The sequence below is a fragment of the Aplidium turbinatum genome, chromosome 8 (assembly GCF_918807975.1).
Source record: "Aplidium turbinatum chromosome 8, kaAplTurb1.1, whole genome shotgun sequence".
Lineage (NCBI taxonomy): Eukaryota > Metazoa > Chordata > Ascidiacea > Aplousobranchia > Polyclinidae > Aplidium > Aplidium turbinatum.
Window position 1 is genome coordinate 9,627,479 of NC_137479.1, and position 23,025 is coordinate 9,650,503.

General features: G+C 39.8%; 1 protein-coding gene across 1 annotated transcript; it reads right to left on the minus strand.

Moving 5' to 3' along the window:
- Nucleotides 1–795: 795 nt before the first annotated feature.
- Nucleotides 796–2,616, minus strand: LOC145776038 (uncharacterized). The gene has a single exon (XM_082587445.1). The coding sequence runs from the start codon at nt 2,614–2,616 to the stop codon at nt 796–798; it is 1,821 nt and encodes a 606-aa protein (XP_082443571.1).
- Nucleotides 2,617–23,025: the final 20,409 nt, after the last annotated feature.

Below are 23,025 nucleotides of genomic sequence, written 5' to 3' on the forward strand. Positions count from 1 at the left end.
GGATGGGCATTCTAACCAAACGGGGAAGGTGAAAAACGGACACACGTTTAAATGAAACCAGACCGGGACTGTAGTGCCAGCAGACAACCAGGGGAAGTGACGAGGCTTGAAGTACCTAGCCTCACAACAACCTGCAAACATAGGAACTGAAAGATGGATAGACTGAAAGCATGCTAGCTATGCAAAGCGACTGAGCGGGGAACCGGTCCAACAGAGCAGGAAGCGGTGGACAGATGAATGCGAGCAGTTGTGACGAAACAAGGCCAAAAAGGCAGAAAGCGACGGGCAAGCTAGTCGCAAGCAGCATGTCGACTTATATCTATGACAGCTGGGCAACAAGAGCAGGACAATGCCTATAGAGCAGAAAGCGACGGGCAAGCTAGCCGCAAGCAACATGTCGGCTTACATCTATGATAACTAAGCAACGATAGCAGTGGCAGGACAAGGCCAAAAAGGCAGAAAGCAACGGGCAAGCTAATTGCAAGCAGCATGTCGACTTATATCTATTACACCACCTTAACAAGCAAGTTCCTAACAGTGGCTACAAGGGTGAACAACGAGGCGCTACGTGAACAAAACAACGGCGAACGGACAAGGATTCTAACAAGTACTATATACAGGAAGCGTGCTGCGTCGCACGCCTATATGAGGAAGCGCAGCTCCTAAAGACAACTACAGAGCAGGGAACTGCTAAACAAGGGAGTGATTAACTGAGGATGGATGGATGCAGTTTTACGTCGTACCCAGGACGGAGACTGCTGTAATTAATACGATAACTTTATGCAAGAACGGCACCTAACTGATGAAAGATGGGATGGAGGGATGCAACGCGTCGACGAAGTCATGCAAGAAGGGTAGCGGATAAGTGTCGCGCCGGGTCTGACGGTTGAGATTTCTATAGTCCCCCGTGATGCGGTAGCGACCTGTGTCCCCTTTTGGGACCATGTGAACAGGGGAGGCCCAGGGAGAATTGGAAGGACGAATGACACCCAGATCTAAGAGGTGCTGTATCTCCTCGCGCAGATGTATTAACTTTTCGGGCGATAACCTGCGCACGCGCGACGCTGTGGGAGGACCAGAAGTGAGAATATGATGACACGTTTCATGTTTAGACGGACGATGATAGTTTTCCAGAGCAAAAACCTTCGGGAACTCGACGTTTAAGAATGCGTAGGCGCCTAGCTCGGCAACATTGGAGTCCTTACCTTTCGGTCCGCTAGAGGGTGCGGTGTGTCGCACATGATTAGCATAGTTATCACGATTCGGCATAATCAGGCGCCTATTAGGAATGTCAATGGACAGGCCAAAATGCAACAAAAAGTCTATGCCTATTATGGGTACAGGCAGATCAGCGAGCTTAAAAGTCCATTCAAATTCGACGGGTAGGCCAAGTGAGAGCCGCTTGCGCACGCTGCCGAACACCCGAATGGGCGAGCCGTTCACAGCGGTAAGAACACTAGAGGGTTTAGCACGATCAAAGGAACGGCAAGGAAGTATACTTAGGCTACTACCGGTGTCAATAAGAAAAGTTAGATTCGTGTGCGGGTCGTAGAGCCGAAGCATCGCGGCGGAGTTTAAGTTGATAGTCCCCACTTCGCCCGCTCTGCTGAAGTGGGACCCGATACGTTTTTTTGCTCCTTCCCAGTTGCAAGGAGGGGCGCAGCGACGGGCCCTAGGACCAAACCTATCATGATAGAAACAGAGTGAGGGGCGACCTCGAAGATTGTCATGTGAGGGCGTGGGCCTCCGAGCGGCGAGAGAGGGGGGCGCCCGACAGTCAGGCGTCCTGAAGCTCCCAGAAATCTCACTACCGGAAGAGTTCATCCTGCGATCGAATGACTGTACAGACTCAGACAATGCGGAGACACGCCTATCCAAAGATTGATTAATGTCTGCCTGCGAGGAAAGACTGCGTGAACCCTGCACAACGGCATCATCGCCGCTTGAAATTTTAACTATTTCATCCGCTAGGCGCGCCAACGTCTCCAAATCATCACCCGCATGCGCGGCTAGAATGCGCCTAACGTCAGTCGGCAACTTGCCCAAAAACAATTCACGCAACAAGGATGCATTTTCTCTAGCAGCACTACCCAAAAGTCGTCTTATTTTAATTAAATGAGTCGATGGCCTTTCGGCTCCGAGAGGCGTCTTGTGGAACAAGGCACTCACACGGTCTCCCTCCGTGAGACCAAACTCGCGCAGGAGGGCCCGTTTAAGCATGGCATAGGGGTCGTCACAACCGTCACGGTCGACGACGGCGTCGGCGACCCTATGCAATTGCTGCTCGTTGAGTGCCTGTATAACTAAGTCATATCGTTCGTCAGTATTATCGATGGCCCTATTTCTAAAGAAGCTTTCGACTAGTTTAATCCAAAGGGATACGTCCGTCTCGAAGAACCTCGGCAATGACATGCCATAGGGCCTGGGGTGCCTGCAGACACCACAATCCAGTGTCTGAAGGGAGTCGTCCGGACGGGGGCGAAACACATCGTCATCGCTGCTGTCAAGACGCCCCGATCGCGCGCCACGAGTGAGGCGGCGGCCAAGGACGACAACGACGAGGGAAATAAAAAGACTTACGGCTACTACGATAATGTAAAAAGAGTATTCAAACATCATGAATTAATGTTACTTAACTTGAGTTCCACGGCGTCGTCGTTGAAGGAGCGTCCGATGAATGGCAGGCTTGTTATAATCCGTGATATAATCCAGAATAATCCAGTGCATCCAGTCAGTTCACATTTAGTTAATTCACAGTTAAGTCAAGTGGTTAATTCACAGTGAGATCACGTCGTTACAGCTCACAGTTAGCAAAACAAAATCACGTCGGGGTCACCATAAATATGTAGCGGACGCTGCTTTCAGCATATCCACCCATACACAGCCATCAGTGGGATGGCAACATTCCTGGGCAAAGTCGGCAAGGAATGATAGGACACGAGGTCGATTACGCTGCTGTATTGTTTACTAACTCAACTCAGAAGATCAATGCTTGCTCACAACGTAATTGTTTATAGTTTTTAATCTTCGATCCAGCAACACAGAAAGTAAAGGAAAACACCGGAATATTAAAGCTCCACCACCAACAACTGGATACGAAATGTTGTCGCTGCTACATTAACAATAAACTGATCCAAACGTCATCCTGGCAGTGCCAAAAATAGAAAACAGTAGCAACAACGAAACTGATATATTGCTTTAGAATTACCAAGACTGATTTCTTGATACTGGTTTTAAGTTCTGACTTTTGATATTGCATTCAACTGATTTCCATATTGAAAGAACCGACTTTTCATATTGAACAAAAACTCAACAAACTATTGATTTTCACATAGCAAAACTTAACACACTCTGATTTTTACATGTTGTAGAACTCTACAAAAGACTAAATTTCACATAGCAAACGACTGATTGATTTAAAATCATGAGCTTAACTTCTTTAAGAAGGTTCTAGTGTGGGATTGCGAGTTTTACATATGATCACACAACGCAACACGACTGCAAATCTGCATAACGATGAACCAAGGTAGGAATTCGGCATAGTGAATTTGATTACTGAAGTTGCATTCCCGATTACTGGATTGAATTCCCGAGACGTGCAGTTATGCGCTCAAGGCGGAGCCTTCTGGACAATTCTAGTGACGTGTGCGTGTGACGTCAGAGACGACAGAGCTCTCTGGCGCTACAACACTTTTCATTCTCAATTTCCGAAAGACATTTATTTAATTAGCTAGTTTGTTCAACGAAATATAACACAATGAGTGGAAACTCACTCTTCTCTTAGTGTTTCTCTTTTATCTCTCTCGTTTCTCTACGTCGTACGTTTCATGGTTCACTGCTTGCACATGGAAGGCTACAGACTGCGACCGTACGGTGTGCTAAGAATGCACTAAAGCAAGGCTAAAGTGACGGCGAATACCACGAAGCAATTGGACTGTTCCGACCATAGTATTATTGTTAGGTGGTTTAAAAGTTTATTTTCGTTACCGCTTGTCTTTTCAGATTATTGTGTGAAATTTTGAAGTAGGTTAATCAGGATGTTACAGGTCAATAAGCAGGGTAAATACATAGGCTCTTGCTAACAACAATATTAAATTAGTATAGGGTAGCAAAGGTCTACGAAATACGATACAAAACGACTGACTGTAGGCTATATGGTTATCAAAGTGTATCTTATCCAGCTATAAACAACCAACAGGGCTAGAAGAAGTTTGGCTTTTTATAACAGTGCAATGGAAAACAGTTCTGATAATTTAACCGTCGAGTATCTTGTGGAAATAATCGAAGATGAAGAATTTCAAAGTATTCCCATTTTAACGAGCGCGTCTACAGTGCAACGTGAATTTGGGTAAGAAAGCGTTTCAAAGGACCTCGCACCTCTAATTAAATTGTGCAGTTGTGTGTTGAAAGCTGAATAAAATTGTTTGGATATATTATCTGGTATTTTTGCAGATGTCACTTATGTCCGAAAACTTACAAAACCAACGGGGGATTGCGTTTTCATGTCAAGTCAAAGCACGCTGGAAACACATGTAATAACACCAGAAAAGGTATGGTACTATAGCATTTATATTTTTGCAGGTATTTTTTGCGGTATTTTTGCAGATGTCACTTATGTCCGAAAACTTACAAAACCAACGGGGGATTGCGTTTTCATGTCAAGTCAAAGCACGCTGGAAACACATGTAATAACACCAGAAAAGGTATGGTACTACAGTTCCGCATATTACCTGCCTGTAGACCGGCAAGACAACTTTATAGCCTGAATCGTCCATTTACACATTGTTTCTACGTCTGGCGACGACGGATCAACGTTAAAATCTGACTGCAGTCAGCCACTTGTGTGTAACAATTGCTGTGGTAGGCATATCCAGTCTGCCAAATTAAAACATATCGCAAATATTGCATCTATTCAACACCTGCCTACGTCGAATCGACGTAAAAAGGGGAAATTGTTAGACCACATTCCAGACGTCAAAATAGCAAAATGAGGTCCCTAATTTCTTGAAACGGAGGCCCATACCCCCTTCAGGTTGCAACTAAGACATCATATATCGCGTTTTCGTTTGCAGAGGGGGCATTGGTCCCCCTGACCCCCCTCTCGGGAGCCCTGATTCTACTGAATAGCGTCATTACACCAATATATAATGGAAACATAAGCTACCGGGACGCATCTTTTGAAAATGTACCATTACATAGGTGTATAGAGGGAATGGACCAATCAGAGGGTTAGGGAAAAGGATAGTAATAATATAATTGCTAAGATCGAGTTTTCGACCAACCAACATGGCGTAGAGAGTATGCTATTGGCCAGAAGACTGGAGGTCGTTGGTTTAAATCCTCTATTTTGGTTAAGATGTCTTTGATTTGGGAATTTGTAGACAAGTTTCCTTTTAGGAAACGTATTGTGGTACACTTTCAAAAGGTGCTACCGGGACATCCGCCACTACATGTAGTATTCATTACACACTTTGTATTTTTTTAGTGTCTGAATCAACAGTACAGAAGATGTGGTTACAAATTGGTGGTTCACTTGATAACTTCACTGATGCAGCTCTTCAATATTACATTCGTGCATTCGAATCCACCACTGAAATGGGAGCGAACTTTTTCACAAGTTTAGCTGTGATGCAATTGAAGTGATCCCAGGTTTATTTCACGGAAAACTTCAACGTATGGAAGCAGTGGAGCAAACAAGAAAATTGTTTGATGTGTTTCTGAGGTAAAAACCAAACATATAGTGGCATTTTCATTCTATACCGATGCTATAGCTTGTTTAACCAATGTAGCTTATCAACAGTGATTTACATTTATTTCAATCATGTCTGGTACGACGAACGACAGTTCTGCCAGGTTTCAGAAACTGCCTTCAATGATTAATATGCTTATCCAGTGATCTCGTGGGATTGCTGTTGACTGAGCCGATCCCAATCTCTCCGTCTTATCTTCAAGTACGAAACTTGTCTTAATTCAGTCTGTATTTATTGGTCGATATCCAAAAACTTCATATAAAGTCGCCAAATAGATAACGCAATTGTCTATACCAGCCAGTAAATGAGACATACTCAAGATGCATAAAACGGGGCAAGATGCATATTTTAACTTTGCCTACATTAGGCTACCGTAAAAAATAGCACGAATTTACGATTTGTATACCATTAAATACTCTTGCCAGCATCTATGTTCAATACACAAACATTAACGTTTTGAAATTTACATTTCAGAGATGAAAATAGCAAAGTTTCACAACAACAACAAACGACTAATACGGTGCTTACAACTGATGAAATACACATAATAGAATATATTGGGGGATACGTGTTACGAAAATTAAAGCGCAGTGCCACAGATGAACAACAAGGCATTTTGTCTAAACTAGAAAGTGACACCAGTTGCACAGCGGGTTCATCTATGATTGACACACTACAAAACGACGAATACGGAACATTACTGAAGCCAAGTCCTACTCTGATGAAAATTTTGCTGAGGCTGGAAGTGGATTTTCGAAAACATTTCAGCTTTTGTAATAGGCTACAATGCAGACTGTGTTTAAGGAGATATAAATGCTATCATTATTATTATTATTATAATTTCACGATTCAACTAGCAACAGTGCAAGACTATATAGCCTAAGGTTTTAAAAACATTGTAAGACTTACGACGCTAGTCTAGACGGCTTAATTAGAAATTCAGGTCCTTCAAAATTGATTAAGTTGCTGACAGGCTAACAGTAGCCTGGCTGGGTTAACTTTAGGGCTGCACTAGAGTTTAATTTTAGGCTTCTGACAATAACATAATGTTAAATAATAGGTTGAAAATAGCCTAACATGTGGATAGCACCTTACCCATGGTACAAAACTATATTACTAATTAGCCAAGCACCTTAGGCGGTGAGATAGCTCAGTGGTAGAGCTCAACGCACATAAAATCGAAGGAACATCCCATCTAAAACTTTTGTGATGTCCGTTTAATCTACTGCGCAATTAGTGTCTGTAGTGAAGCGTGACGGCCGACACGTAAAACGGAGCAAAAAGAGGAGTTTCCACTCATTGTGTTATATCTCGTTGGTTTGATAGTATGTGCCAACTGCTTCCAAAAAGAGCCAAATATTGAAAACAAAGGGCCAAGGGGCCAAACAATTTTTTTGGGGGCCAACTACCTCTAAAAAGGTTTTTCCCAAAGGCCAATTACGAGAATGCTTGGAGGACCAATCAACTAGGGTTGCCATGTAATCCTAGACTAGAGGATTTCTGACGGTATCAAAATGAAATTCGCTCCGACTCCGATAGCTCACTTGGTTGGCGCGTGACTTCCGGAACGAAGAAGCTTCAAGATCAAGCGGCGCTGATTTGACTCTCGGGGTGTGCGCTTGAGCAACGCACGTTAAGGACTGCTCTCTATTCCGCAGCATCTAGTGGATGGAACAATTCCACGGCAACAAGACTTCAACAATCGGAAACTTTACTCTGTCAATTTCGGTGACCGGGCCGCGAATTTTTTTTTTCCTACGAGCTTTCTGTCTCATTGATTCTAGTCACTCTAAAAGTAAGATTTTACGAAAGTGTTTTGAGAGATTGGTTGTTTCAGATTGCGAAATAACTATTTACCAATGAAATTCTGCAATGAAAATATAAGCTTCCCCAACCCTACTTTTTTTGAAAAGCTCTTGTGCACCGCAAAAATTAATTTAAAGAAAAAAAAAGTTTGGCTTTGACGGGCGTCGAACCCTCGTTTTCACAAACACTAGGCACAAGATGAAACCACTGAACCAACCGTGCCAACGAAAAACTGTTGCATTCACACGGTTTTATTACAAACTTTTACCAAAATATGTAGGGGAAGGCGGGGCAAGTTGAGAAGGTTTTTTTTTAAATCTAATTTTTTTTTATTTCACCAACTTTTTCGAAGACTCAAGTATTGCATTTCAAAAACACCGGCAGCCGTGGCCGAGTGGTTAGCGCGTTGGGCTTGCAGTCGAGAGCCTGCATGTTCGACTCCAGCCACCCGCACTTGCTGTTGTTTCTCTGGGCAAGAAACTTTACGATAATTGCCTCTACCCAGTGATCGATTTCGAGTAATGGGTAGTACCAAATTTAAGTCATAAGTAAAGTAGTCAACCGGAAACAGACATTGCAATCGGCTGCAGCGTGGGTCAGGTGTACGTCGGAAGGCGTACACCGATGCATAGCGCTCAAGTCCGCTTTCCCGCAATGCAGAATAAAGATAAACAAAACAAACAAAATGCTAATAAGCCAAGTTTTTAGACAAAAACTGGTTGGTTTTAGTTATTATTTTGCACTGTATTCAAGTTTAAGTAACTATTGCACAACTTGCCCTGGATTATTTTTCCGGGGCAAGTTGTGCAGCACCATGGGGCAAGCTGTGTAGCACCATGGGGTAAGTTGAGCAACAACAATCGTTCGTTTTGACTAGGGGCAAGTTGAGCAACATATTACGGCCAGCAAAAGTACAGACAATTTAACAAATCAGCTATTTTTACATTCATTCACGTGGAAGACTTTGAAACTATGTAAAAATGGCTAATAGGCTAGAACATTTGTAAATTAACAAAGGCGGTTTACAGGAACAGTTGCACAACTTTTCGTATTTTTGCTACTTGGTTTTTTTATGATGTGCGAAGCATGCCTACACTAGTAGAGCGAAATGCATATGCCATAAATAGGGCTCTGCTGATTCTCCATCCATTTTTAAAGGCGTACTAAATGAAATTTTCAAACGGGAATTAAGCATTAAAATGCGTAAACTGAACACTCAAGAATACATTTCATAAAAAAATAAAGAAAAAGAAAAGGTTTTCAATGGCGCTGGCAAGGCGCAAACTCCAGTGTTTCATTTATTTTTATTTTTTTTCAAAATGACCAGAAGTGGAAAAACTGCTCGAGAATACGTCACCAGCGACTACCAGTAGCAATATCAAAAGTCTTTTCGCGCGTTGGGTTGGAAAGTTCAGACGTGTTGGGTTCCAAGAATTTTCACATTGATTCAAGGCCTGGACACGTTGAATCCATGTAAAAAATCCTGATTACTCCACGCCTTCTGAATTGCCTAACTGAAATCGTTTCACATGCCTTTGTGGAATTTGCCTTCAAAAACTTGTTTTTTTACGTTTTCATTTTACATTGATTGAAGGCCTGAATACGTTGAATCTATGTAAAAGAGGCTGATTTACTGTTTGAAGAACAAGATCTGCCATTTGAAACGCACGTAGTAAAAACTCTTGCCCGATCAGCTGATTGCTAGTCGCTGGTGACGTAGACTGTATAATCGCACGCTTCGCTGCTCAAGCCCATTCCCGTTTTGAAAGCTCAGACAAATAGCACGCGCGAAATGGTGATCAGATCGCAATGGGGCCAAATTTTTTTCAAAATCGTTTGATGGTAGCATGTTAAACACAAAGAACGTGGAAAATCGCCAAGTCAGGTTTTTTCTTTAGTATGACTTTAATAAAAAATACTGAACTCTGATATTACGTAGGCTAATTAATAAATGATATGAGTCCATTCACAACATGCAATAAATACTTAATTCATTCATTTATTTTTTTATTGATGATGATTGTATTCTTCATTGGGCTGCAGCTTGCTAATGAAACGACAATGTTTATCAATAAATTGACAATGGAGCAATGGATTTAACATAATATGACGTCACACAATTACTGGCAGGTTGTGAAGCTTTCTGTGCGCTCGGATACTTACTGCAAAGCTTTTACTGTTGGAGAACTGAGCCCTGGAGTCGTCTTTTCTATGATGTTGAGAGTGGCTGGAGTTGCTGGAGTCGTCTTTTCTATGACTTATGAGAGTTGCTGGAGTCGTCTTTTCTATGCCGTAGTCCCTCCACGAGTGAGCCCGGTGTTTCAAGCATCCAGACAAGGAGGGAACCTTTGATTGAGAGGGAGGTCAATTTTCCAATCACCTCTACTACCCCACGAGCAGGAACACCCAAGGCCGTCAAAGCCCGGGAGCTCAACGGAGCATAGCTCCCGAGGGAGCCTACGACGAACGGAAGTGACAGGACGTCCTGCGAGAGGGCTTCCTGTCTCCCTTTGTGTTTACACATAACTCGCCGTAGCCTACTTGTCGTATTTCCTGTCGGCGGCTTTTCGAAGGGAAGCTGCGTCGCAGTTGAACGGACAAGTGACGTTACATACTGTACAATCGTGACACCGTCAGGACGTTATTAGACCCAGTTAGAATTCCTGCTCGTCTGCACGAGTAAAGGTATATTTATCCAGGCAGACCGGATATAGGAGTCAAACGTACCTGTGTTACGGTCACGTAATGGAGGCATGGGCGCTGCCCGGGTATAAACCTACTGTCGGTACCTTTTTGCGTTTGCGGAAAGCTAAGCCTGTCTCCCTGGCCCACTCGGCCATTCTAAATTTTGCGAACGAGTTCCATGAAATTTTCGATCCACATTTTCCTTCTTCAGGTACCTAGACTCCCCAGCCTGGCCCCCGCGACCTAAGCTGGTGGACTTTCCTTCCGGGTGCATCGCCACCCCGAAATCACGCCGCTCCCCACCGGCGCGTGGTGCGACAGGCCAGTTCTTAAAAGTCTCAGACTGGCTATGTTTATTGTGTTCTTCTCGCCGTGTCAATTATTTTGTACTCATGCGTTATTGATCAAAATAATTGATTGAATAAATCACTGTTATTTTTCAGCCCTAAAAGTAAGATTTTTGGTGTTTAGGCCTATGCATGTTTCTCCATACAGTGTTGTACGCGTCAATAAAACAAATTGACGGCGTGAGCGTCAGCGCGATTTGTCTAAAAACTTCACGGCGTAAAGTAGGCTACTGCGTCAGCTCTTAAAGAAATTGACGGCGTCAGCGCTAATTGCTAGCGCTATTTTAGCCAGGGTCTCACAAAACGGAAGTAATCTTATTTCGCCTTACGAAGTTTAGGCTAACAAAAGCCATAAATAAAGAGCAGGTAGAAAGCAGGTGGTTTGAGACTGTATTGTATTTAGCTGCTATTAGTTATTTGCTTGTAGAAGCACAAGCATTTCAAAATGTTTGTCTGATAATCTGCTGCGTTTGGGACGCATAGTGTTGTTTCCAAGTGAAAACATGCGTTCCACAGCTGCAGCGCTGGATGGTATTGGTGTGTTGTATTTCAAAAACAAGCCTTGAAAAAGTTTACTCGGAAAAGTATCAATTTCCAAGCGTACTGTGATGGTTTAGCATATATAAATCTTTTAACGAGGTCCACTGCACCAACATCGCTCTTTTCAGGGGCATAGAGCTCTTGAAATAAAGTATCTTCAACCTCCGCGATGACATTCATTGATTTTTCGCTTTCTCTTTCTGATCCCTCGTTCTCAATAGGCTACTGCTCACAATGTGAGTGATCACCATTTGGCGAACTTCTTCCGCTTGTACTCCAGGTAGCCATTCCAACCATCGCGAAAGCCGGTAATTCGGATGAGTCGAGCTGGCCAGAATACATTGTGAAACTCTCATTGTGAAACGAGATTTTCCATGAAAACAAAAATGACGCATAGCGCGTGACGCTTAAAATCGGCAAAATAGTTGACGGCGCTATCACTTTCGTCAACTAAAAAATAAACTGACGGCGCTAGCCTCAGCGTCAACAAAAAGTTGACGCCGTCAACGTACAACACTGTCTCCATATTTTGAGGGGGTTATAGAGCAAAGCTTTTGGTCTAAGTCTCCCTCCCCTAGTAACCAGTGACGATCGGTGAGGGAAAGCAAGGAAAGCAGTGCTTACCTTAGCAAAAACTATGCAAAATATAATGACTGAATGCTAGGTTTAACTTATTATTTTTATCACGTCTATTTTAACTTGAAAATTACTGTGTTCGTGACTAGAATTACTCGTAACGCTTGTGAGTAGTCTAAGTCCTCACCAAACCGCATGTCTTGCCTATAAATGCCAATTGACGCAAACGCTTCTGTCAGAAACAATCACTGAGGCTCCAGGTAAGCAACTATCAAACTTGCTTTCCCAGATTCAAAAATGTCAAAAAACGCCTTCGTTTTAACCAATCCTCACCCGTTTTGCAAAACGTCACCAGCTGCTTAGCCAATCAGATGTGTTATGGTTATGGTGGGTTAGTTGTGCTTTTCCAGTGACGTCAATGCGTACATTCGCTAGAGCGACTAGACTAACTCGTCAGAATGGTATCTCGTCACGGTACACGCACAGCATCATAATGCCAAAAAGCTTGTTGCTGTTTTTTGATGTCTCCTCGCCATGTACTTTAGCCTACTGTACTAGCTTTCATAGTCATGCCTTTGCCCTTTTTACAGCGTTGATATAACGTTACTTCGCCAATGAACGTTCAGGTGCGGATGCAATATTTAGTTTGTTATAAAGCTTCTATACGCAGGAAGTAAACTTATCCAGCTTTTTGTACAAATTGCTTGCGGTTGTAATGTTTAGGCCTAAGTGTTAGTTTTTGTAGTGTAGGCCTAACTGAATATCTGAGAATGAACATTCATGACGAATTAAACATTTAGACAACTATTATTCCATGTCTAACACAGGATTTTGGTCCTGCAACGTTAAAATTAAGATTGTTCATGACTTCTAAACATTAAATGGATGTATGATCACGACATAGGCGAAGTACAATTTGACAGATTTTTATTTTTGATTTGTTTTGGAAATGCTCTCAGAGCGCACCAAATTGGAAGTGTTTTTCAAAAATTTCTGGGGGAGGCCTCCCAGACCCCCCGCTGGAGGTGTTGCCTTTGGCAACACGTCTTCGGGCTTCGCCCGACGGTTACGCCCTTCGTGCCTACTACCTTGCTGCAGCATATTTCCAAGTTGCTTTCCCAACGGTTTAAGCCACCGAACGTCACTGCTAGTAACCTATCAGACGATTAGCATTCTTTAGCCTACTTTGTTTTGGACGTTTTGCTTCCGCTTAACAATGGTGCCTTTGTAAAAGAAATACTCTCTATTCATTATTGAAAGCACCCTTTTGGTAGGTAATAGAGGCTAGGCTTAGCTAGAAATTCTGTTCTTCTAAATTGCTAATGAAAATATAATTAGCCTAAAGCAGGAAGTTTTCATGAATTTTGAAATTTTTGACTAAGCAATTTTTAACAATACGGATTAAAGTTAGAAAACGCTCAGCTGCCTAATTTTAATTCCAATTTGCAATACGTAGCCTATCCACATCTAATAAGTTATTCTATGAGAATAATTGTTGTCGGTCTGAGTATGACTCAGCCATGAACAAGAAGCACAAGACTGTTGATCAGGTAGTTTTACTTAGCCTACATTGTTTAAGGTTTGTTGCACTCATTTGCTTCTACTGCTATAAATTTGCGCAGTGCTAGTCGTGGGGTTCCAGTTACAAACATGTCTTGAAAGTAGGTTTGTTAGCTCGACAAGACGAAAGTTTGAAAAACCATTGCTCGTCTTTGGCAAAACATGCTGTTAGTTAAGACCTTTATAGTATAACGTTCAATATTATTCATAGCACATTGTGATCTTCAATTCATACAACATAAATTATGACATAAAACGACAGAGTCATGCCTACAATGTCACGCAGCCTAGGCCGAATAACATCAATTGCAGAAAAAAAATTTTGGCTGTTGCTTTGCCATACTGTAGTTGAGTTCATCAGGCCATAGCCCAGAGAAGGGCCGTAGCCTATGCATATTTCTCTAGAGAAGCTTACTGTTCATGAACATAAGAGAAATCGAGGACTATAGTCGAAGGGGCGCCATACTGTAGTTGTAGTAGATCTACACAACCTCCGATTTTTTATTTTTTGTTTGAAGCAAACGCTATTTCTGAGTGTGGTTTGTTTGCAACACAGGTGCAGGAGCTGGCAATGCGATCGCACCCCAAGTTTTTGCTTTGTTTAGAATTCGAAACAAATTGTTAAAATTTGAGGAAAACTTGTGTATGGTGACAATATTCTTTCAACTTTTATTTAAGAAGAGCAACACTGTATACATTATTTGTTAATGTTTTTAGTACAATCTCACTAGCAGGCCTAGCTGTTTTATTTAGCATTATTCTTTTTAACCGTAATAAGCTTTTCTATCATTGTCGATGCTGGAAACCACAAAAAAGCAGGTGTTATTTCACCAAATTGTATTTCAGTTCAATGTCAGAGGAAAATTTGCTGTTTCATCCACAGTAGCCTATATGAAAGAGGCGCTTCCGCAATAAAGTTTCATAAAAACGAATGGGTGTATTGACACCCAGGCGATTTCATTTTGTGTTATTTAAAAGAGATTGGGGAAAATTTGTTTGCGCAAAAGCATGACAAACAAAAATATCACTAGTAAACTTATTGCTCTGTGACACAGAAAGAGAGAGAGATGTGTGTTTTCAAGTAATATCCAAAATTCAGATAGTAATAACATTTTATGCTTGGACAGTTTAATGTAGTATCACATGAAATTTCGCTACGACATACGGTTTTACATGGGTCACTAGAACTCCGGCAATGCTGATTTCGACATTTTTCCAAGTTCAATTCGTTATCTTTAACCGTTAATGTTCACTCACGATTTTCAGATTTTAAGCTGTCGAACAAATGCTTGTGAAGTTTATTTTCAGTTCAATCAGTAGAAAATAAAATGTTTGTAGCAAATTTTATTTTGAATTATATACCTATAGAACTCCGAAACTGTCGATTTCGGCATTAGATTTTCAGATGCATGACCGAATCCCAACGGCTTGCTGTGATTTTAACACTTGTTCTCTCAAGCGTTGCTTCAAATGTCGTGTTTCACATATTACAAACTTTTTCAAATGCGTGCTAGAAGCCGGAAAATAAAACAATATCGAAATCGACATGGTCGGAGTTATAGTGTTAAGTTTGTATAATTTGGATCTTCCACGAAGAAAGTGTTATAAACCCAGAGATTTCCTTTGCCAAGGTTTCTCGTATTTTGAAGTAATAGCCTAACCAAAGTTTTAAGCAAAGGTTCCATTGCTGAAGAAGTTTTTTCGTTTGAGAAAATCTAACTTTAAATTTCATGAAAGAGAAAACTTGTGAGGAAATGATCAAATAATAAATAAATAAATAACAAAAAATAAATGGGAGTAGCCTACTACCAAGAATATATAATATGAAATAAAGTTTTATTTGTCATGTAGAAATGGCCTAATAAATAATAAGAAATCTTCTTCTTCTTTTATTGTCGCACTTGATTCCAAGCATTGACTGCCTCGTGTATGAAAAGTTTCCAGGATTCTCTGTTGTTTGCTTTGTGTATTAGGTGTATGTTGGTGTTAGTTTTGTCGGTTTGTTGGTTTAAGTATGTTAATCTTTGTCTGCCTTGGGCACGCTTCCCTTCAATTTTGCCTGTGAGAGAGAGATGTTCTAACTTTCCTTTTCGCAGTACGTGTCCTAAAAATTGAAGTTGTTTTTCTTTGATATTTTTTAGAAGATTGTTTTAAATGCAATTTTACGTTAGTTCCAATCCACTTCAAATGCTTTCACTGATTAAACCAATATTTTTATTTAATCTTTAAATTATTATTTTTTGATAACCATTTATACGGAAGTTTTGGCACAAAGTTATTTTTTGAGTAGATTTACTTTCTATTTATGTTTTCAGCAAAAGTAGAAGCTTTTGTGTCACTTATCAATTTGTATAAAAATGTCAGAAATTGGAATCTGGAGATTCTTGGGAATCGCATTCCTCTTAAATCTCGGTGAATAAATAACGTTTACTGAAAATAATAGTTATTGCAGTTGAAATGACCTATGTCAGAGCTTTGTGATGCTGGGGTTTGTAGGCCACGAGCTTTGGAAAACACAAACAAAAATAGTGTTTATAATGATCTTTCATGAGTTAATTAGATTGCAACAGTGGACTGTACTATAAAAATGGACTATAGTAATGAACAACAACAATAGGCTAATAAATTAATTGAATTGCTTGATTTAAAAGATTTTTATCCTTGCACTGAAAAATTTATTTCCAAGCTTATTGGCCTATACTGTAGTATTATGGTAATGTTCTGAGTTGTAGAGTAGCAACGATTTTAGAGTAGGTTATTCGTAGCTCGAAAGATGTGGATCTTTTAACAAAATATCTCCTATACTATTAACCTATCGCATTAACGTTTTATTTTGTAAACGCTTTGGCAACTTCACCAATTAAATAGGCTACTTCTTCCACAGGAAAAGACTCTGTTAAAGCTCAATCACGGAAGTATTGGTAACTTGTAGTCATTGATGCAGGACCGATCACCGAAACTGATAGTTTAATGGTTCTGTTTGGTTTTGCTTGCAAATTGCTCCATGCATTAAGTGCGTGGATCAAAATCTGTCTATACAGTGATTTGTTCACTCCAAGAATTGAATCATCGTTGATAAATAAATAAAATTACATTAATTAAATTCATAAATCATAAAATAAAGTTGATAAATAAATTCTCTGCAAAAAAAACATCTGACAAAATTACCTACTTTTCGTGAAACCCAATATCTCATAAAAATTTGTTTTCTTTTGCAGATGGTACATATGGATTCTTCCAATATTGCCGGCCGGAAGATGGATATTTTAGATGTTTGGACAGATCAAATTGCATTGAAAGGACAGATGTTGTCGACGGAGCAGTTAATTGCAATGATGAAAGTGATGGAGTTGGTATGTTTTCTCAGTCATACTTGTAGCGATAATTCAAGAAGATTAATAAAAAACGTAGAAAAAAGGCTGCTTACAATTACTTTCTTCAATCAGTGGCGTAGCTAGGGGGCGGGGGGGGGGGGGGGGCGGACCGCCCCGGGCGGCACTTTCAGACAGGGCTTTTTTTTGATAATGCAAAAGTCTTTCTCACTTGCGCTATAGTGTAGCAAGCTGTGAACGATCATTTTCTAAGCTGAAGTTGATCAAAAACTATCTCAGACAAAGCATCATAGGCCAGTTTAGACTGACTGATTTATCAATACTCTCCATTGAGCGTGATCTTGCAGATTCGATTAATTTTGATTTGGTAATTGACGACTTTGCACAGCGCAAGAGCAGAAAAATTAACGTTTGAAGTGACTCATGCACAATCTCACTTATGTTACAGAAACTGCTTTAAAATGTAAAACAATTACATTTGCAACATACTATTTGACTGAAAATTGAATGAGGCTGTTACTCATATCATTTAATACTATTTGACTCTTTAAATAAGCTACTCCACAGTAATAACTATTAACCAACGTTTGCGTTTACAAAATATTTTACCAGAAACATTGACCAAAGGATATAGAATGAATTAATTTTAATATGAGAAAATAAATAAGGCGGCCGTGCATTTTCGTTACAGCTGTAGAGGGAAAACTCGAAAGGGAAAACACTTGCAACAAAATATTAGAGCCGAAGGGATATGTAGCTGTTGTTGAATGAATAAGTGAATGAAGTTTACTGTAATCGCACATTATGTTTATAAAGTTGTCCATTGTTTATAAAGTTGTAATTGATAATGGAATGTTGCCAACAATTTAGGTGAAATCGATTTACTCTAGTAATTCAATAAAATATAAAGCTGATTTTGATTATAATCTTGATGTTGCTATTGGTAATTGGATAGCCTATCACTAATATTAGCTGATAATATTTCTTGATTTCACTGGTCTACAAATTTCAACTTTTTTTTTCAGGTTTGGGTTTTGACAACTGATTTTGGCTAATTTTAGGGCGCTGAATCCGAAAATGAACTCAGATTTTCTCTATCACATCAAGTTTTCTTTCTATCGTTGCCATTATTTTGTGAAATTGACCAATTTTTGCTCTTTTTAGTGCAGTGAAATGCCAAATATAATTATTTTCTGACAGCTATAAAATTTCAAACATAGAGATATTTTTACACTAAATTCATAAATTGGTTCAGATTTCCTCTAAAATAAAAAAAATTCCTGTTATGATAATCGTAATAGGACATAGTAGAGATTGGTAGCGTTGAGTTTTTCCATGCTGACTTGAACTCCCTGTCTTAGCTTCTCAGGCGTTATCTGTGGGTCAGCTGCTATATCTCTATAAGACAGCTGGTGGGAGTAGATTTGACTAAGTAATAAATTCTTGCTTAGTAAGGAAGATTTATTTAGAAGTTTCATAAAGCACATGTACATTGTACAGACCAACATCAGAGTTCAAGGTGAAAAGTGGTTTGTAGAAGGAAAAGGTATTTTCATACTTTATAAGTTTGACTTCAAGTCGGTTAGAGTTTTTGGTATAGTGGTGTTTCTGTGGAAAAACTTGCTCTTAGAAAATTACTAACAAAGAAAGGTTATATTTGATCTCAAGCTATGTCTGCTTCCAGCAAAAGAAGAAAATGTTGTAATGATCCGGATATATTTCGTTACATTTGTGGATGCTTCATGTTGAAGTCTCAACAATGCAATATTACCATGTTTGTAAAAAGGGCATATCTTGCTTACTTTAAAGTCAAGTTGAGGGACCAGGACAAAAGCTGGGCTCCTCATAAAGTGTGCAAGGCCTGAGTTGAATGTCTGAGAAGTTGGTCGGAGGAAAAGGTTCACAAATGAAATTTGGAATACCCATGATTTGGCGAGAGCAACGAAATCATTTTGACGATTGTTATTTTTGTCTTGTTGGTGTGAAAGGGTATAACAAAAAGAGTAAACATCGTTTGAAATATCCAAATCTGGATTCGGAATTGCGCCCAGTTCCTCACAGTGATGAAAAGCCACTGCCAGTATTTACATCACTTCCAGAACTACACGAAGAGGCTATTTCTTTTTCAGAAACATCGTTTAGTGAAGGAGAAAGTGAAATTTTTTAACCAGCACCCGAGGATCTGTCAGACAAGCCTTCCCAGTTTAATCAGATGGAATTAAATGATTTAGTGAGAGATTTGTATTTGCCTAAGCAATCTGCGGAGTTATTGGCATCAAGGCTACAGGAAAGGAAACTTCTCAAAGCTGGTACAAGCGTGACATTTTATCGCAAACGAGAAGAACTGGAGACAAAAATATCATACGTGATCAGTTAGTTGATATCAAAAAGATCCTCTTGCCTCCTCTTCACATCAAACTTGATCTCATAAAACAATATGTAAAAGCTTTGGATCATGAAGGAGAGTGTTTTAAGTATATATGTTATGCTTTTCCTGGTCTCAGTGAAGAGAAAAAAAGAGCTGGGATTTTCAATGGACCACAAATCAGGCAATTGTTAAAAGATGAAAATTTTGTAAAATCAATGTTGCCATTCGAGGCTAGAGCTTGGAATGCTTTCGGTGCTGTTGTGAGAAATTTTTTGGGAAACAGAAAAGCAGAAAATTATAAAGATCTCTTAAGGGAGCTACTGCTTAGTTTTGAAGATTTGGGATGCAGGATGAGCATCAAAGTTCACTATTTGAAGAGCCATGCAGATGAGTTTCCAGAAAACCTTGGGAAAGTTAGTGAAGAACAAGGTGAACGTTTCCACCAGGATATCAAAATTATGGAGGAACGTTATCAAGGTCGGTGGGATTGTCATATGATGGCCAACTATTGCTGGAGTTTTAAAAGAGAAATTCTAGATGCTGCTCATAAAAGAAAGTCCCTCAAAAGAGCATTTTTAAGCTTATAAGTGAAGAATTCATATTTTATGAAAGCTCTTTTTTGACTGTTTCTGAACTCGCCCTGCCCAAGTCCCTTTGAGTCAATCTTTGGCACTTTGCTATTTCTGTGTGTGTCTTCAGAATTTCTGCACTCTATTGGAATGTCTGTGTGCATATTGTGTGAACTGTAGGCTATAATTCAGATAATACCTTGTCACTGTCCTATCGACATGTTCGTCAGCATAATGTAGCGTTTGATGTTATTATGGTTGCTCTTTTGCATGCCTATTTTTTATTCCAAGGCATGAAATTTTAATAAAGACAACGCAAATTTGTGTGAATATAATATAGAATGCTTGTTTTCTAATTAAAGCTAGATTATTGCAGGTAAAACAGTGTTTATTGCATCAGAATTCCTTGTTTTGACAACAGAAGGGAGACAATAATTGATTTTTTTCAAAAATTAGGGATATTTCATATCTCAAAAACGTGATGTGATAGAGAAAATCTGAGTTCATTTTCGAATTCAGCACCCTAGAATTAGCTAAAATGAGTTGTCAAAACCCAAACCTGAAATTTTGTGTAGACCAGTGTTTTCAGTGAAATAGGGAGTTACCTTGTTTTTACACATCGTTGCTGAATACTGATTAACCATAGTAATCTACTGCTGCTGCACCATACAGTACAAACACTTCAGTATATGATTTTACCGTATAATGCTATAAGGCATTAAGGCAGTGTCTATGGAGTCTACAGACGCTTCATGTTTGAAATCGATTTCACACGATCCACGCTTAACCCCACAAAAAAAAGTCAGAAAATCTTTGAATTCTACTTACGCGAAACTATAATCGTATCGCTGTGTAAGTTAGACTGGTTTTGCAAAGCTCCGCAGTGCATTTTTTCAGATTTAGATTTTTTATTAATTGCTGTAACAATATACTACCTACTGTACTATTGTTACTGATGCCATGCCGCACTGGATTTCACTTTTGGCCACATAAACCGGCCTTGTATCCTGAATTACATATTTTAAATACAGGGAGAGGGGGAGCACAACACTATGTTTATTAACTGTTGTAATAAATAACTTTGCCACCGTCACTGGAATGTGGCTGTTAGATTGCGAAAAGTGAAAACATTGCGCAGTAGCATGGCTAAAGTCTACTGAAAGATGATTTTGCTGCATTTGCAACCTTGTAATTTGTGCGCTTGCTCATTTTGTATTCGTTTTACAGTTGATAGGAATAAGCTTCTATATGATTCTATTTCTATCCATATTTTGTTTTGTTTTTGTTTTATTATCTTTATCCTGCATTGCGGAAAAGCGGACTTAAGCGCTATGCATCGGTGGACGCCTTCCGACGTACACCTGACCCACGCTGCAGCCGACTGCAATGTCTGTTTCCGGTTGTCTACTCTACTTATGGCTTAAATTTGGTACTACCCATTACTCGAAACCGATCACTGGGTAGCAGTGACGATCGGTGAGGGAAAGCAAGGAAAGCAGTGCTTACCTTAGCAAAAACTATGCAAAATATAATGACTGAATTCTAGGTTTAACTTATTATTTTATCACGTCTATTTTAACTTGAAAATTACTGTATTCGTGACTAGAATTACTCGTAACGCTTGTGAGTAGTCTAAGTCCTCACCAAACCGCATGTCTTGCCTATAAATGTCAATTGACGCAAACGCTTCTGTCAGAAACAATCACTGAGGCTCCAGGTAAGCAACTATCAAACTTGCTTTTCCAGATTCAAAAATGTCAAAAAACGCCTTCGTTTTAACCAATCCTCACCCGTTTTGCAAAACGTCACCAGCTGCGTAGCCAATCAGATGTGTTATGGTTATGGTAGGTTAGTTGTGCTTTCCCAGTGACGTCAATGCGTACATTCGCTAGAGCGACTAGACTAACTCGTCAGAATGGTATCTCGTCACGGTAAACGCACAGCATCATAATGCCAAAAAGCTTGTTGCTGTTTTTTGATGTCTCCTCGCCATGTACTTTAGCCTACTGTACTAGCTTTCATAGTCATGCCTTTGCCCTTTTTACAGCGTTGATATAACGTTACTTCGCCAATGAACGTTCAGGTGCGGGTGCAATATTTAGTTTGTTAAGCTTCTATATGCAGGAGGTAAACTTATCCAGCTTTTTGTACAAATTGCTTGCGGTTGTAATGTTTAGGCCTAAGTGTTAGTTTTTGTAGTGTAGGCCTAACTGAATATCTGAGAATGAACATTCATGACGAATTAAACATTTAGACAACTATTATTCCATGTCTAACACAGGATTTTGGTCCTGCAACGTTAAAATTAAGATTGTTCATGACTTCTAATCATTAAATGGATGTATGATCACGACATAGGCGAAGCACTATTTGATAGATTTTTATTTTTGATTTGTTTTGGAAATGCTCTCAGAGCGCACCAAATTGGAAGTGTTTTTCAAAAATTTCTGGGGGAGGCCCCCCAGACCCCCGCTGGAAGTGTTGCCTTCGGCAACACGCCTTCGGGCTTCGCCCGACGGTTACGCCCTTCGTGCCTACTACCTTGCTGCAGCATATTTCCAAGTTGCTTTCCCAACGGTTTAAGCCACCGAACGTCACTGCTGGGTAGAGGCAATTATCGTAAAGTTTCTTGCCCAGAGAAACAACAGCAAGTGCGGGTGGCTGGAGTCGAACATGCAGGTTTTCGACTGCGAGCCCAACGCGCTAACCACTCGGCCACTGCTGCCGACATCCATATTTTATTTTAAAGTATTGTAAGTATATATAAATTAATATAAAAATTATAAAACTTACGTTGCGAATAAGTAAAGAAAGTTCAATGAGCAAAAAAAGAAAACGTCTATATCATTACATTGGTAAGCAACTATTCATATTACATTATATTACAAGGTCTAGTAGAAATGAATTAAATGAATTTTTCTGCCGTTATGTTTTTAATACGTTACAAAATTCCTACTAGCCTTTATTAAGCAGAGGCGGAAACATGCTCTTCAAATTTGGGTAGCCTTGTAAAAGGTTACAAATTGATTATTTTAATTCTGCAGCAGTTTTTGTGCTTTTGCATTCAGTATATTACTAAATTATAATGGTACGTTCGTCTGACTTTACACCGCAAATTGAAAAAAGCACGTTGCGTATTGCAGTGCTGATAAAAAAACGCATTTCATTTTTACATGCTTTTTCTTGAAGGGGCGGCAAAATCTGAACCCTCCCCGGGCGGCACATTCCCTAGCTACGCCACTGTCTTCAATTCTTTAAAAAAGCAATAGTTGTAATTGGCATTAACTACTTTAGCTCCTAATGTTTATTTATCTCGTAACAACTCTTTTCGTTATATTGTAGTAAGCCTAAATTGTAAAAATCAGTTTTTCAGGGCCTAGGCTAAAAAGAAGAAAGATGCATAAAGAAATGGAAGAAATTTATTTATGGATTAGTAATAAATAAGGCAACCAAGTTTTTGACATAATAAGTTGCAATTTTGACTTTGTATTT

Coding starts and splice junctions, on each gene's coding strand:
- LOC145776038 (XM_082587445.1), bottom strand. CDS start 2,616: ATGTTTGAATACTCTTTTTACATTATCGTAGTAGCCGTAAGTCTTTTT.